This window comes from Gallus gallus, chromosome 1, assembly GCF_016699485.2.
Source record: "Gallus gallus isolate bGalGal1 chromosome 1, bGalGal1.mat.broiler.GRCg7b, whole genome shotgun sequence".
Classification (NCBI taxonomy): Eukaryota; Metazoa; Chordata; class Aves; order Galliformes; family Phasianidae; genus Gallus; species Gallus gallus.
In genome coordinates this window covers 26,937,615-26,954,916 of record NC_052532.1, presented here as the reverse complement: position 1 = coordinate 26,954,916, position 17,302 = coordinate 26,937,615, and the positions used below count along the sequence as shown (strand labels likewise).

General features: G+C 36.0%; 1 protein-coding gene across 5 annotated transcripts in view; it reads right to left on the bottom strand.

Moving 5' to 3' along the window:
- Positions 1-17,302, bottom strand: part of BMT2 (base methyltransferase of 25S rRNA 2 homolog) — a 33,868-nt gene continuing 16,566 nt past the window's right edge. For all 5 annotated transcript variants that reach the window (NM_001030734.2, XM_046937829.1, XM_046937831.1 and 2 more), the window contains exons 3-5: positions 11,875-12,048; positions 6,965-7,079; positions 1-3,283 (exon numbers count right to left, since the gene is read on the bottom strand). In NM_001030734.2, the coding sequence (NP_001025905.1) occupies positions 2,654-3,283; positions 6,965-7,079; positions 11,875-12,048 (919 nt within the window). In that variant the 3' untranslated portion in view covers positions 1-2,653. The remainder of the gene's footprint in view (positions 3,284-6,964; positions 7,080-11,874; positions 12,049-17,302) is intronic.

Sequence of the window (17,302 nt, the reverse complement as noted above, 5' to 3'; positions counted from 1 at the left end):
TTTTCAGTGTTTTTTTTTTTTTTAATAAATGTGCTTTGTTCACAAAAGGTAGTGACATGAAGACAACAGAAATGCAAATACATTTTTTCTCTTTTCCTTGCCAGCACCTTAAGAACAAGAGATGTTCGTCATCTCCTGCCCAGTCAGAATTTTCAGACATTTCATAACTTAGAAACATTCTCTTTGCACCAAAGCTAAATAGCCAAAAACTCCCAACGCCATCAATTTTGTTCAGGGAGTTGTAAGTATTTACACAAATCCAACTTTCCTCCTTCACAACAATCCACTGTCCCTTACATTAAAGAAAAAAAAATTAAATAATAAAAAAAGAACACTTAAGGTATTTAGAATAAGCAGCAAGAAAACCAAGCTGTTATGAAACTTCGGTCCCTAAACCACGAATACAGTGGTGTCACCAAGCTGCCACGAAGGCCTAAATTTTCAGTGTTAATATTTTCAACTTTTTAAAGGATACGTCCTGGTCTGAACAGCTTAACTGTATGAATCACAAACCAATTTACACCGACCAATGTCAACATTTCTGTTAGCTGGTACACGTTACTTTTTAAATCAGAATGACAAAACGCTCGGTACGCTTTGAAGTAGGTGCAGATTAGTTGGTTTTCTTTTTTTTAGAACAGCTGAATTCAGAGCACCAATATTTTAAGCTTTAACATGACTATTGCTGGAGTCAGTGAAAAAAGAGAGGTTCTGACTAACTGGTGGACTACTTCAGTTAAAGTGATGTTGTAAAGCATTAGATGATAACACTGAGTTACATCTGATTTTGAACCCACGGTGTATTTCATTAGATGAGTACTTCCCATAAGACATTACACGAGCAGTATAGCTGTTTGGTTTGTATATAACCGTATCGTTCAGACTGATTAACAAATTTGAATCAAATATTAGGGGACACTTTATGAGAAGAGAGAGAAAGCTTATGTTAAAGAATAAAGCATTACAGTCCAGTTCACATCTGAGTGTAAGTAGGACCAGTGCAGTATGACTTTCTGTAGGAAACTGTAGAGGAAAAAAAAGCAAACAGGTCAAACTGACACTTCAAGTGCAAAATTTCAATAGAAAGGAGAAGTTTCATTTTTGCAGCAACCACTGTAAAAATCACTCTCATACTTCAGTTTGTCTGGTAACTCCTGGATGATGAATACAGCATGGTAGATTAATACGGTGTAAGGTGTATTTCAGCAGTCACCTATGAAACTACATATTAGTATTTTCTGTCATGTCGCTGCAGTCAGTATTAAATCCATGATGCGGCACCTACTTCAAATCATTTGTCATAGGCACTTACATAGCAATTTAAAAGCCTAACATTTAAATTCATGAATTCTGGTCATTAGGGCAATCTAAGCTAAACTAATACTGGTTCCTCTATTATTAATGCTGAAAAGAATTTCTTTTTTTCCTGCAAAACACTTACAAATTTATTATACAAGTTAAAAAACTTCATAAACATAAAATGCTTGTTCCACCTTCTTACAGTGCAGATCAGTTTTCAGATAGCTACAGAGTTTTTATTCAACTAAACAGATTAAGGTCCAAATAAGCCAACAGAACAGCGTACGTTAACTTCACTTTTGTGGTCTGAATATGACTGTGCAAATGTAGGTATGCCTTGAAAAACTTGTGTAATTATGTTCCTTTTAACAAAAATTGGTCTGTAGTTACCACACAATTGTCCTTAATTGCAGGCTTCTCAAGTTAAAGGAAAAGTTGTTTTTAAAACACATAAATAATTTACTTTAAAACATGACAGAAAAAAAACCACCCTGCCCCTCCCCACCCACCCCAAAAAACCCAACATCAAAAAATACAACCCCAGAACAGTTTGAAAAGAATACAAAACACTATTGCCAGGGAAATACTGTTATATGTTAGTGCTTGTACACATATAATTGCAAAATCATGTTCCAGCTTTGAGGTGAAACAATCTTCTAGACGTACCATACTCCTCTGTTTGTGCAGGGTAACCTATTCAGGAATCTCACATCTATCTGCTATTTATGCAATGAAATTACACAGCACGTGTAACTTTGGATTAACCTATTCAAGTGTTTTGGTGTTATCTCAAGAGGGCAGCAATGAAAGTAAAATCAAATGTGCATTACAGTTTCTCCAGCCCAGGCTTAACCAGAGTGAAACAAATCTTGGAAATAAGTTTTGTTCTGTAATTAAGTAGGGACGTGTGTAACCGAGTGTCTTAACCTATCTGCACATTTAATTAAAGTGCAAATTAGTTCTTCCTACGTTTACTTCTCAGAAGCCAACCAACTCCAGTGCCTTAAGCTCAATCACATTAAGAGTTAAAATATTGAAACATTTAGCAAATTAAATAGAATTCACACTTCACAGCACTAAAGAAAAGAATGGTACCTTTCTGGAAGAAAATTAGTGATAGATATTCTAAAGAAAGTAACAGCAATTTATGCTATGACAAAAGTCACTTGCATAAAACTTTTTTTTTTTCCACTCTCATACAAGAATATATTTTAAAATTCAAAAGTAGAAAAAAATAGCAAACTCTGTAAACCTTTGCATTTTCTTTATGCAAACCACTGTTGTGTGTTGAGCCCATGTTAGTATAGCAAAATTAGTTAAGCAAGAGGTTTGACTTAGCACGTCAACTGCTACATTAACTTAGAAGCAATACAGGATCTTCGAGCTCATAAAAAGGAATTGAACTAGACTGGCTTTCTCCAGAGTCTGAGTCATAAGGAGCATCAGGCAGCTCCATAAAACCGTAAGCTAGCTGTTCGTCTTCCATGTCTGATCGAATGTAGCAGGAAGTGTTGGAATACTCCTCATCCTCTATACTGTTGAAATCCTGTGGGATATACAACATTCCAGGGTAGTTCCTGCTAACTAAGTCACTTGTTGTTTGCAGGGAAGTTTTCCTAAAAGCCATCAGGTGCATATGAGAAAACTTGGAATACTTAAAGCGTTTAAAACCCAAGGATTCTATGGCAATTTTCCAGCTTTTCATCATCATAGCCCGACGATTCTGATGAGATGAATCAGGAGTTATTACAAGCAATAAGCCATTTAATACGAGAAGTTCGTGTGCCTTCTTGCAGCATATCCACCGCTGATAGGGTGATGGAAAATAAGAGAGGAGGAGTGAAAAAACGACAACGTGGAATAGTTCTCCAGGTAGAGAATCAATGGGATTTTTCAGTTGCTTAAGAAAGGCATCTATAGCATCTTGTGCCAGCTGAAGAGGTTGCTGAATTTGAAGATTTAAGAAGTCACATTTGTATACGCTCTGGTGGAACAGAAAAATCCAAACAAACATCAGGGTTAGTTTAAAGAGTAAATACACAGTTCACAATCAGAGAATGAACAGTAATGTTCTCTTCAGTCCCTCAAGGAAATTTCAAGAAATCCCTCATGCTATTAAGTCAAACACAGTAAAATGGCAATTTGAAAATCATGGATATTACTAGCTTTTACAGTTGTCAACAACTATATGAAATGTGCAACAACAGTGGAGGTTTGATAGCTGAGAACTGTTTATTAAATGCTTATTAAAAAGAAAAACAGAAAGAAAAAGGAGACTGTTGATTTGATACATCCTACTAGAGCTTTCTATCTCAACTGATTTAAAGAAAATGTATAGGTGTACACTGCTTTTGTTTCTCCAGATGCTGGAAGCATAGAATATCCCCTATTAAATGTCAAAATGTCATGCTTTTGTAGTATAACATGTATTGTCAATGAAGTTGGTAAGAGTGAAAACAATGCAAATTTAACGATTCAAACCTAGATTATGGTTTTATTTGTTCGTTTTTAAATTATTTTTTAAAGAAAGCTGAAATCAATACAGTGAAATTAAATTTGATACCTCAGTATTTCCAAAAATCTTTGAGGTATCCAAAAAGCTTAATAGTTTGGTGTCACTTGGAAAAAACTGACCTTCCTCACTTGCACAGAAACAGGAAGAAGCTGTGAAAAGGCCCCCTACATCAGGAAGTTGAAGTACACTTAAAGAACACTATTGCACACTTTGTAATAGAGATGAACGTACATCTTTTAACTGCTGCAAATGCAGAGTTTAGCCTGAGAAAAGCTTAAAAATCATCTTTTAATCATTTGTGAGGTCAAGCTGTCAGATGGGAGCGACACCATGATGCAACGTACAGAAGAATGTTTGTAACACTTTCAATCACACAGCACTCAGAAGTAATATCAAGCTATTTACTGCGCTTAAGTTTTGACACTTCGTATTCATCAAAATCTAGAAATGACTTCTTTCAAAAAAAGCTACTGAGATAAAAAGCTGCAACGAGACAGCAACAGAAGTTGGTATCAGTGCTTAGAGTGCATGCAGTGAAAAAAGATGAGAGCTGAGACAAAATTCTGCAGAGAATGTGAAAGGTGGAGGCAGACCTGTCGCATTTTCGTATCCCCTCCCAGTAATTATAGCATGTTTTATGAAGTAATATTAAAAAAAGAACAAAAACCAATGTAAACATATTTATAAAACAACTGAAAAGTAAATTTGTTTCCAAATAGAAAACAACATTATTTCTGTGTATACAAAACCACATTTTCTTCAGACAATGTGCAATAAGCGAGAAAGAATAAAACAATGTGCAAAAGAAAATTGTGATTTACTTTTCAGTAGTTCTAATTAAAAAAAAAGAATAAGATCGTCATTTCAGTTTGATCAAGGAATTTAAATTACAACCATTATATCTGCAGGCTTACATTCTGCTTCCTTTTAATATTTCAAACAGGAAATTAACAGTAGTAACTTCAGGATATCTGGGTAAGAATTTCAGAAGAAAAGTGCTGTGGACTTCAAGGTTACATCATGAAAGTTACATCATTGACAATAATTAGACTGAAAATCTTTCTCTGTAGTGGAAAGATATTCATAGAACAATCAAGCAGAAATAACATTGAAGATGACTTCATGACTAAAGTACACTGCAAGTGGAATTTGAACTCTGCAAGGTAGTTTTAGGAAAAAAATGCTACTGCACTGCTAAACTGGGGTTTGCTACTGAAGTCTAGATGTGCAATTCTTGAGCTGATCTTAACAGTGAACTCATATTTCAGTGCACAAACTGACATTTAAGAACTAAATCCTGCTCATCTTTTTCTTAAGTTTGGTACCATTCCAGACTTCTTTTTCCCCTAAGACTATATTTACTCCAATACAACATCTGCTGCATATTCAGCTTGTTTTCCAGCAGTAAGAAATTCTGTTGGGACCTTCCCAAAATTGAGATTCGCTGTTCATTTCAATTTTGCCTTTCTCCCTTCCTGTACCAAGCAGACAAACTAAGCTCCTATAAGAAAATAACAGCAGCTAATTATTCTCTGGAACACCTGTCAGAAATACAGTGTTCGAAAGAGTGGCCAAAGGAAACACTAGGAAATCTGCTTTACTTCTCTCTTAGTGCAGCTCCACCCAACCCACCCCCAAATGAACAGACCTGAACTTTTAATAGAAACACATGTCCACATTCATATCACAGTTACACATCACAGTTTCTGTATATAAAACACACAGATTCTAAACAGTTGGAACACATTCTTTCATTAAGCAACACTTCAGTTCCTCTCTTAGTTTTTCTTCAATTATTCTCAATACTCCTCAAATTAGCTGAAGTATTGTACTCAGCTACTACATCTATATATGAAGAATTTCCATTAAGAAAATGGATTAACCTATTTTTATTAGGGAAGTATTTAGCCCTTTATTCAACATTATTTAACAAACTGACCTCCTGAAATCCTCTCTGATTTCACTTGTTTCAAGAAATATTTTGGTATTTAAAATATCAGATACATCAGAAGATTTTGAAGATTCTTCTATCTTCAATCACTGAGTTACTGCACTGATTCTTTTTATATTTTTCTTAGGTCAGAAGACAACATTAACTGCCATAAGAACCCTCAGGCTGGTATTTTGAAATCTTAAATGAGCAGAAGCAACTGCTGGATAAGAGATCAATTTATTCAGGAGACTATGATGCTGATACAGTTCTAAGCAGTCATCTTAAACTGATCAGGATTAATTCTAGTTTGGAGGAGGGCCTCAGCTTACTACAGCAGATGTGCTTGAGTGCACATGTTCTTCTCAAGAATATCTTCCCTTATAACTTTGTTTACATGTTTGGAGATGAATTATGTATTGGTGGACTAAATCTGGTGTCCAGAACAAAATGCCAGGCACCTTGCAAGTAAGCCACACTGCAGCAAGCAACACAGCTTCCAAGTTAAGCACACTCGTAAATCTCCACATCTAAAGAGCTATTACCTTAGGCCACTGATCTTCATTTTGAACTTTTAGAAAAATTCAGCTTAGAAGCTGGCAAGATATGTAAGGTCAAAGACTTTACGTTATATGACAGAAATGCATTCCTTTACATACTTTTTCACTCTACTATGCTTTGTCACTTTACTTGGTTAGTAAATACTATTAGGATCGACAGAAGTCAGATCAAGAGGGAAAGAGACTGAGAAAGGGAACATGATTGCAGAAAAAATGCATTTTGGAATCTTACTACGTAGAGAAACAATTTACCAGAAATATATTACTTACCACAGAAACAGCCCTGTTACTTTTGCCCTCAGGACTGTGGTTTAGTATTTGCAGCAATAATCTTAAAATCCTATTCACAGTGCACTTCTAGTTACTAAAACTCTCCACAAAAAAAACTCACTGAGTACAGGTAGTGATTATTTCTTTGTGAGAAAACGTAGCTTACAAGAGCTGCATGACTAAGCGTAAACCAACTCAATTTTTATTTATGGCTTTTAAGATGCAAGAACTCATTGGAGACTCCATTACAAGACAACTACTAAAGTGTTTCCAATATTAAGATTCACAGTGACGATCTTATTTTCTTGTTTTTAGACCCAAACAATTACAGCTATTATTTCAGAACCACGGGGAATCAGGTTTATATCAAATACAGCAAATGTTACATACCTCAACAGCTGGAACAATATCTATGCCAACTGTCAGAAATTCTTCAAACTTCAGAAATGGATTAAAGCAGCTACCAACATCAAGCAATCTGATTTTTCCCAAGGAGTGAAGCAATCTAAGAAGCAGCAAGAACTCAGTTTTATCAAATGTAATTTTTGAAACTATACTCTGAATTACAATTTCAGATAAATAATGCAAAAGAAATCTTGTAGAGTATCTTTGTAGTGATTAACAGAAGTGAACATGTTACTTGAATTGCTGAGATATCTAAAGAATCAAGTTCCGTCACTAAAACATGTGATTCTTAAGTTGAAGAGTTTATGTTAAGAGCACCTTTAGTACCATACCTTGTGTACTTATAGTAATACAATAAAATGGTTGAAATTTCAGGAGTACAAAAGAGAAACTGACAACACTTCATGACCTACCTACCATTTTAAAGGGCATCTGAAGTCAAATGTCTTATGTCGTTTAACAAAGACAGAGGACACACAACTGTATTTCAAGGTAAACAAAAAATCCCTAAAAATGAAAACATTTAGATATTCCTTGCAAAATCTCTTAAAGTGTTCTTTTATTTTAGCTAATATTTTTGAGAATGGATGACTACTTGAGGTTCACTCCAAATTTATTGTGTTCTTCCTAAAACTCCTCCTTAACTCTCAATGATCCACTGCAGAGAAGATGTTGAAGAAACAGGCGAAGAACCCTTGTTGTCTTCAGCGTAATAGTAACACCAACCTTAAAGACTTTGTTTATATATATTAGATAACTAGGGATTACTTCTTTCAAACTACCTGTACCACCAAGGCAAAGAGTGCAACAACTACCTCTACGTCAGTTAAAATTGCAGGCATTACCAAGCCACCCTGTAACACAGTCAGTATTGAGTGAGACTTCAGAATGAAGATGATGAATTTTGAATGAAGATTTTGTCATTATGTAATCTGTGCATCCCATTGAGTCATACAGGGGACCATTTAGATCCTCATGGTAGTAAGTTACAGAAGGCTGAAGTAAAGTAGTGTCTTTTTCTGTGTAAGGTTATATATAACTTCTCAGAACAGTGGTCCTTGTCTTGCAGATGCAGACACTAATGGCAGACTTTTTCATTCAAACACACATCAGTGTACATGCATGCGTTCTGAAGGTGACAGCAAAAGAACTGGAGACACATGAGATGACAGTAAACAAAAGAGAGACTCTGGCTCTGTAGTCTAGCACAGAAGGACTTCCCATTTAAGAAAAAAGAGAAACAGCCTCTAGCAATCTTAGAATTTTCCATCTAAAGGGTGACATTAAATACCTGAACAGATTAAAATTAAGTAACATAACACAGAATTCTCTAAGTGGGGAGAATGCCACTGCATCTATGTTAGAGTGAAAAAAAAAACCAACACCACAGTTATTCAGTTTCCTTCTCTTATAAGACTTGCAATCTTGGCTGCAGTGTTGCTTCTGACTCAGTGAGGAGGGTGCACACCTCAAACTATGTCTGACAGCATTAAGGCACACTTTGCAAAACTACACCTCTGGATTCCAAGCTGAGCAGAAGCCAGAAACTCCCTTCTACACCAGTGGACAACAGATCCAAGACACATAACCAGGCAACACACTTCTTTCACTCTAACAGGCATTATCTCTTTTACTCTGATAAGACTACCAGACTCCAAAATCAATGCAAATATACTTTGGGATCTGAAAAAGTAGCAGATTCACATACTCAAGTTTCAACTTTCCTGCTGCTTGTCAGGTTTCACTGTCCCTCAGAATTGCTTATTAGCAGTTCTTAAGCTGCCAGTTATAAATGAGAACAGGATCCTAGTTAGGTGCTTTAAATAATTGTTTAGTTCTTCAGTGGCTCAGACATCTGCTTCTTTCAGCATGGCAGCTCTCAAGTCAGATTCCTCAGTAAGAACATAACTGTCATCTAGGTGACAGTCACTGATCCAATTACTGTTACAAAGACAGTCTCGCTAAATTCATTGATAATCACCCTTCAAACTCATTTCCTAATGATTTTCAGTCAAGGCAACTAACACTAAAAGCAAGAGAAGTACACTGCACTGTAGGTAATCTCTGAGCACATCTTGAACTCCGAGAGGTTTTGGAATTTCCTTCTTTGGAGTTATTCAAGACCCACACAGACACTTTCCTGTGTAACCTACTCTAGGGATCCTGCTTTAGCAGAGGGTTGGAATAGATCTCCAGAGGTCCCTTTCCAACCCTTATGATTTTCTGAATACACGGCTTTCTAATGCGTTATACATAGGCAGAAAAAGAAAACATTAATACTTCAAGGGCCAGACTCCTAGTTTGCAGCTTTTGATTATTAAGCTACAATTTATCCATGGATGTAAGAAGAATGAAAATTCAGAGGTCCTACGCTATTGCCAGAAGAGCAGAACAAAGCTATACAAACTGGCTCTGAGTGGCAACACAGGCATGTCTCAAAGTTTTCAGTAACATCCACACATAAAGGCACCCCACAGGAAGGACCAGCTTGCTAAAATACATTAGAAAAGGAGGAACAATAGTTTGACTGTCTTTTAAGATACCACCTAACACCTGAGAAGAATCTATACCATAAAGGATAAAAATCAAGACTGTTTAACCTGAGGGAAAAAGAAGAGAAACAATACTTAAGCAGAACAAACAGCAGATAACATTCACTTTCATCTTGCAAGAGTGAACCACTTCGAAGTGCAGCTTCACATGTGAAGATACAATGCCATAAGATGTGTTCCTGGATGTGAGAAAGTACTGTGGACAATACATTACCTTCCAGTTCTTTTTCACTTTCATCTCTGTGTTCACATTAGTTATTTCTGCGAGATCCACCAGCTTCAGTCTTGCAAACAGGCTTTGTTCTATCTATAGAAAATCCCTCACTCCTGAACTTATAGATCTTATTCATAGCATTACATGACCAGAATGGAATGACGCTATTTCACCTGGCAGGAGTGCAAGCTCCTCCATATCCCATGCCCCAAGACTCAAACACGTCTCTAACTGATTTAGTATAGATGTGATACAACAGCATTTCAAGAGGAAAGTATGCTTCACTTCATCAACAGTTTGTTTTCATTCTGATAAGATTGTTTCTTCTTTGCCTCATGGTACAGTGTTTGACTTTTACAGGCGCTAAGTTATAACAGCTAGGCCTTGTTGCTATAAGGTCTGTATAACTACTAAAAACCTTACCATCATGTGTTGCCTACTCCAGGAAATATTAAGAATCCTGTATTTGTCAGATATGTATTTTCAAGTCTTGAGAAAGATGATGGAAAATAGGTCATGGTATTGATAAATACTTTTTAAGTTAAGAAATAAAAAGTTCTGTATTAAATACCTTCTGTACACTCAGATTAAATCCAAAGATAAGACTACAGATTTCTGGTAAGAAGATGAAGCTTGTGAATTGGCCCTGTAATGGCCATTATAAATCCTGTACAAAGTATGAAGATAAAGCACAAGCAGAGAGAGAGCTCGTGCTTTATCACAGTAAGACCTCACACTTGAAAATGGGTCAACTTCAAGTAGTGTATGATCAAACCTACTGATTTAAACAAATCAGTACCAATCTGCCATTTGTAGTAACAGAAACATTTTGTGTTACCAAATGCTAGCATTTTTGAGATGGTATGAGGAATTAATATCTCATCAACCCTTTGTATCAAAGTGCTTGGTAGCTTTTATTAAAAACATGTATTCATGTTTAGGCTGAGTTAGCAAAATGAATGCTGTGAAGAGAGGGTAAGAAAGAGCTACTTAGGGGAAGCCACTACTTTCATTTTGGAAATATCTTCTTGGTTGCTCAGAACACAGAACAACACTGGGGTCAGTGTTTTAAACTATTCAAACATTTAAGCATTTGAGATCTTCATGCCGTTTGCAAGTGAGAAACCACAACCTTTTGCAACATGAGAAGCCACAAAAGATGCCATCTGGTAAGGGCAGACATCTGCAAGTAGCATGAGTAACATGCTAGTAACTAATACTATGTCTAACTTAAAGCTTAAGTGCTGCTTACAAAAGACACACTATCATAATGAGAAACTCTTCACAGAACAGAACAAACCACTGCTGACAGTTGTTAGAACTGCTCTATGAAGAGCATGAAGAAAGTTATGTTTATAACTTTTAACAAAAATGTGCATTCTTTATTCCATTATACTTGCAATGAATTATCCTCATCACATGTGAAGTAGCCAAAAACATGACCCATACAATTTAGAGAAAAAAAGAGGGTGGGACTGTAAGTGGAAAAAAAAAAGCTACTAACGAATGCCAAAAATAAAATTCTTACTTGAGTGAAAAATCAAAAAACAAAATTAAAACCGTGTTAGAGAAATACCTCAAGAATACTCAACTTCTGCAGAGCCAGTCATCAGAAAGCTACCATATTTAAAATTAAGTGTTATAATTCAAAATTGCTTTTGAAGTGTATAATTGGATTCAAGAGTTTCTCCGCAATTATTTATGAACAGAAAGTTTTAAGTACTCCGTTATTTACATTTGGCACTTAGTACTTACAAAAGCAATTGACTTTTCAACAATACTGAACAGCCATTAGATTCTAACTTAATTAACATCTGCTTTATTTCACCTCAAGCTTTAATATAAATTGCACTGCACAGTAATGACATACAGAAGTGAAATTACTCTAACACTTAAACGATGATGACTAAGTTGTCATTCTTAAGCAATCTTTATGGCATCCACCAAAACTTAAACGTATACTATGGTTCAATTATTCTTGAAACACGGATATATTTACAAGAAAATCCAACAACTTTACTACTAAAAAAAAAAAGAATGCATCAGATCAATCTAACATTATAATGAAAAAAATTCCAAGTAAGTCTCAACAAGAAAAAAGCAAAGCCTGGAAAACAAATAGAACTTACTCTTCTGTTATAGCTTCATGATTTGTCAAGCCAAAGTTTGGTAAGGGGTCTTCGATCTTGGGAGGCTGGGAAGCATTTAAGGCTGGAGTGCTCTTAGAAGCAAGAAGTGCTCTCTTTTCATCTTTCTCAAGTGCTTTTCTTTTCCCTCCATTCTGAAAATATTCCCGGCATACACTGAAAAGACAAAGATCCCCCAGAGAAATGGAATGGTATTTTTGGTCATTACAATAAGATAGGACACAAGACAGAGGATTAAGAGATACAAGTTCTATAAGCTTTTCAATACATCTGAGTTTTACTGCATCTTTGGGAAATCAGTTTTAGGAAAAATGTGACGCCCAAAAGACACACTTCAAGTCAAGGAGTGTTTTTTTTCCCCCCAAATTAGGCTATAAGACAGAGTTACGTAAACAAATTCAAATTAGCTTATCTGTATAGACTTCCAGAGCAAGAAGAGAACATTAACTGAGGGTAAATGACAGCTGACACTTAAGCACTACAGTTATCTATTAAGGCATGCTTGCATACATGCACAGAAGGATATTAATTACAAATACAGGGGCTTTTGAAACATGCATGTCTTGCAGACTACTTAAGGAATGCGGGGGGGGGGAAAGAAAATAACGTAGGCTTATGGGCTAAGTTAATTATACTTGTTTCTCATTTTGAGTCTGCTTTTTTTTTTTCCTTTTTAATAACATATCTTCAGTAGCTGTATTATTGCAGGAGACTTATTTTAGCTTTCATTTTTTATTCCACTTAAGTATTTTGCTAATAGGAATTGGAATAAAATAATCAGTCGTATTTATCAGAAAGTTTGACGAGTTTAGAACGAATGAAGAAGGAATAAAAAAAAAAGTTAAATTGCACTTGGATACTTCAACCAGTATTCAGCATTATGAGACACAACCATGATGTTCCAGAGAATAGCTCAACTGTTTTGGACAGAACTAGAATTGGAAACAATTTACTGCTGTGAAATCAAAAGCCTGACTCACCCTGTACAAAAAAGTATTTTAATTAGATGCACCAGCCAAGCATCTGCATGGAAGTTTAACATAATTTGAACAAATACTGTTTTTGTTTTCGCAAAGCATTTTTATGATACTTTCCTGAAACACATTCAATTTTTGTTAAAAAAAAAAATGCTGCAGAGGTTTGAAGGTAACATTTCAGGACACAAATTCAAACTTAGTTTAATAGCATCCTATATTGTTTTATTTCACATTCCAGATTCAGAAAGGATATGTTGGTATAAAAACTGCCTTAAAAATCACAAATAGAGATGAGGTCTTGAAATACACAGCCCTGATCTAAGTGTGGATGATATTATAGGCACCAAATACACCCAGCCTCTCCATCACTCATGATGTGAAGGAAAAAACAAAAGAAAGTGTCATTATTGTTAAGTTTTTATAAACATATATCATCAAACAGGTACAGATAGAAACCACATTATTCCAAACAGTCAGGAAACGACCACTTTGGATCTGTAAATGCATAATTGCAAAAGCATGTTATTCGTGTATCATTTTTGCTGTGAGGTAAAGAATTAAGTTCTGCTGGACAGACTCCTGTGCTGACATACAAGTATGGCCTCAAGATCAAAACTGCCCTGTGTCTAACAAAATCAAAGCATGAGCAAGTTTTACCTGCCTGAGCAGGCCTTATGTATTCTCACACTAAATAAGTAAAGTTTAAGATGTAGGCAGTAACCTTAGGGTAGAAAACACAGCCCTGTGAGAAATAAACACAGTAAAAAAATATATTAATAATCAACAAGTTTATAGTTACAATTCTTCGGTAACCAAAGCTATTTTCAGATGAAAGAGAAGCTAGATGGAAAAAGAAATAAGATCCATATCTTAGCAGTATTGAGCAAGATCACACAGAAGCAGTAACAGCAGCCTATGCTACAATACTCCCAAATCCATAAACTGTGAAATCATACCATGTCTGTTAGAAATTCCACATACAGAAAGACAATGATTCTAAAATTAACAAAGTTAAAGTCTGTAATTTAACTAAGCAAGAAAAAAAACCTGAAGAACAAAAAAAATAGAAACAAAACAGAACCCCAGAAAAACTCTTGCATTACTGTTAGTTACTGTTAATTACTGCTAAAAAAAGTTGTGTTTTATGCCATATAAAATTATTTGTTCATAAGCATATGATGAGTTTAGAGATGTCTTTCATAATTTAGTTAAGTGTCATTTAGTGAAAGAAAACACAAACCCCTCTCCTCACACTGTTACAGCTACCTTACCACTTTCTTAGCGTCTCGCTCAGTGCCTTTAGTTTTACTTGGAAGTCTTTTTTCCTATTATCCCTTCTGAAACATTCTGGTTAAATAACGCCATACAGCAACCAACATCGACAGGTAAGTCAGAACAAATCAAGCAGCTCAGTACTTTGGGAGGAAATGTATTCTTTTTGCTCCTCAATTAATGATGCTATCAACTATTTCCACTTGCTAGAAGCTGTTACGTTGCCCAGCTTAACACACAGATGAGCTCTTGTGAATGAGAACCATCTACTTTTAAAATGCAGCCTAACTCCTTCTGTCACTGTGAAGAAGCCATTTCTGCCTCACTGTTGGTACTGCTGTAATTCAGTATTCTTCCCAATTATTTTACTCCTCCCTCTCATGTCAATTAAGTTCTGATGCCATAAGACACTATTAAAGACAATCATGATGAGAAACATCTTCTGGATTTTCACTGGCAGACAAGAGAGGCCAGAAGCACAAGATTTACTAAAGATTGGGTAAAACACAAAGAAGCAAAAAATACCAAATCCAACCATCCAAACAAGCAAACAAAAAACCCAAACAGGTTAGATGGTACTTTATAACCACTGAGGACCTTCATCTCAAGATTATGCACTATCCATTTAAAGCAGACCTCACACGTGTGATGGGGTAGCAGTGATCAGATGGGCATTTACTGCTCAGTACCTAATAAAAGGCAACACACTCAGCAGTTTACCCCCATGGTAACTTGCTGATGTAGCCACACACTTATGTTTATTAAACCCCCCATCATCGATCACACTGCTTTTGAGTATGCAGCTATATAAGGCTATATTTAACAACGGTCTCAAATAACGAACAGAGCATCCCCTTATTATCTACAAAGAGAAATACAATTAAGTAGTTTATTTTATAATTTTGAGAGCTGCCACAATGCAATTTGTGGCAAACGTCTCTGACGTTTAAGCTTCCACTCTGGTGATGTATTAGCTCTGCAATTAACAGACTTGCTTACGAAGAATTTTGCAATTCAAATGCTACCTGAGCTTACACTTGCTACAGTTTACACAAACAACAAAAATAAACATTTCAGTTATAAACTGTTCAAGTTTACTGGCAGAGACAGGCGACGTTTGCAGCTCATGTCTTACGAAAAAAATTCTAGATACTTCCTCAGTTGAACTTTTTTCCCCCATTCTTCGTATCTTAAATGACAGGCTGCTTTTCAAGATGAATAGTCTGCTCCCACCCAAACTCTCCTGCCATTTGGTCTGGACACTTAAAGAAACCCTCGGTAAAAGCCAGTATGAACACTTATCTCCTGCATATATTGTTTGATAATAGACTTAAGCTAAGAAAGAGAAGCTTCCCTGTAGAATACACTAACCAAAACTACGAGTGCTTCAATACCATATAAAAATAATAGGGGGGAGGGGTTTCAAATTCTCAATTGCCAAAGAAATATCATATTAAATTTTAACAACATCAAAGAATCAGCAATTAGTTCTTCTTGCAAAGTAATAACCAGCTACTAAATTAATGCTGGTCACCTTTCATCTTGACAAAAAAAGCAATCTCTGATAGCTTTTATGAATGATCAAGAGTTTCAAGTAGACAGTTTTGCAGGTCAAGAACTGACACAATCCTTCTCTTTAAAAAGCAGAAGAGGAAAGAGCAAGTCTGATTTACATTCCTCACCGTATTTATTAACCAGAATCTAATACTGAAGATGAAGTTCAGCGAGGGTATAGCGAAACAACACACTTCCCTTCAGAGCTGAAGGAAATTCTAGTTTCCTAAAGTCAGCTGAAGGAACTGTTGGCCTGAAAAAAAAAAAGCAGCATGAACTCCTCTACAGGTTTAATCTCCCCCACTCTATTCTGAAGTAAATCAAGGAAATGAAAGTTTTCAACTTTCCCTTGGAGGCATTAATCATGAGGGAGGACTGGAAAGCATTCTGCTATTATCAAGAGTGTCCAGATTTAGGTTAAGGGAATTATACATTCAGCAAATACTACAGTACCAAGTACTATAAGTTTTTAAAGTTCAATGCGAGAAGCTTGCATATGATTAATTCACATCTATTTTTCATGCTTGGTTTTAGTTCTAGAGATTTGAGACTTATTCTTTTGCAAAACACAAGTAGGTCTGGAATCAGATGTTACAACTGTGTTGTATCTATCCTCCCACCACAAACCAGCTTACAGAGTCAACACCCTTCATTACCAAATGATTCCAAGAACTTGAAAATAGTCAGCAGTCATCATATAATCAAAGCTCTAATTAGTTCTAACATTTAACGAACAGATACAGTTGTCAGAACAAAGCATTACTTAGAAGGAAAAAATAAAAGTTACCATACAAACACGCACAATGAACATTAGATCCTTTTTCTACTTTAAATAGTTTCCCTCCTTCTCCTTAGCCCACCTCCTTTCTAATCCCATTGAAAGGGAATTTCTCAACTAACTGCATTCATCAAGAAAGCTCTAAAATAGCACTGTGGGGACTGTAAACATTCATTTATTCTGTCCTCCAATCCCAAACAGACTGTGTACAGTTACCCTCAAAGATCCTGTAAAAGGATCTCCTACACTTTACTCCATTTGACCGGACAGCTCCAGACTCTAGGAAAAAACATGGCTTTTGTGGAAAATAAATATAAGATCCCTGAACTTTTCTTTACCTTCTTTTGTTGTTGTTTTTTAAATGAAGGGAACAAAGTGATAGTTTAATTAAGAGAAAAGCTAAACGAAGTATTTCAGATATTTTGTGGATAACCTCATTAAGATACTCCAAGATGTTTGTCTTTTTTGGAAAAGTATCCTGAGATTGTTTCATATTCAGCTTGTGGTTTGCTACAGAATCGTAGAATGGCTTGGGTTGGAAGGGACCACAAGGATCATCAGATTCCAATGCCCCTGACACATGCAGGGCCACCAACCTCCATATCTAATACCAGACAAGGCTGCCCAGGGCCCCATCCAACCTGGCCTTGGAACACCTCCAGGGATGGGGCATCCACAACCTCTCTGGGCAGCCTGTTCCAGCACCTCACCACTCCCTTGGTAAAGAACTTCCCCCTGATATCCAACCTAAATCTTCCCTCTTTCAACTTAAAACCATTTCCCCTTCTTCTGCTACTATCTACCTCTGTAAAGAGTTGACTCCCCTCCT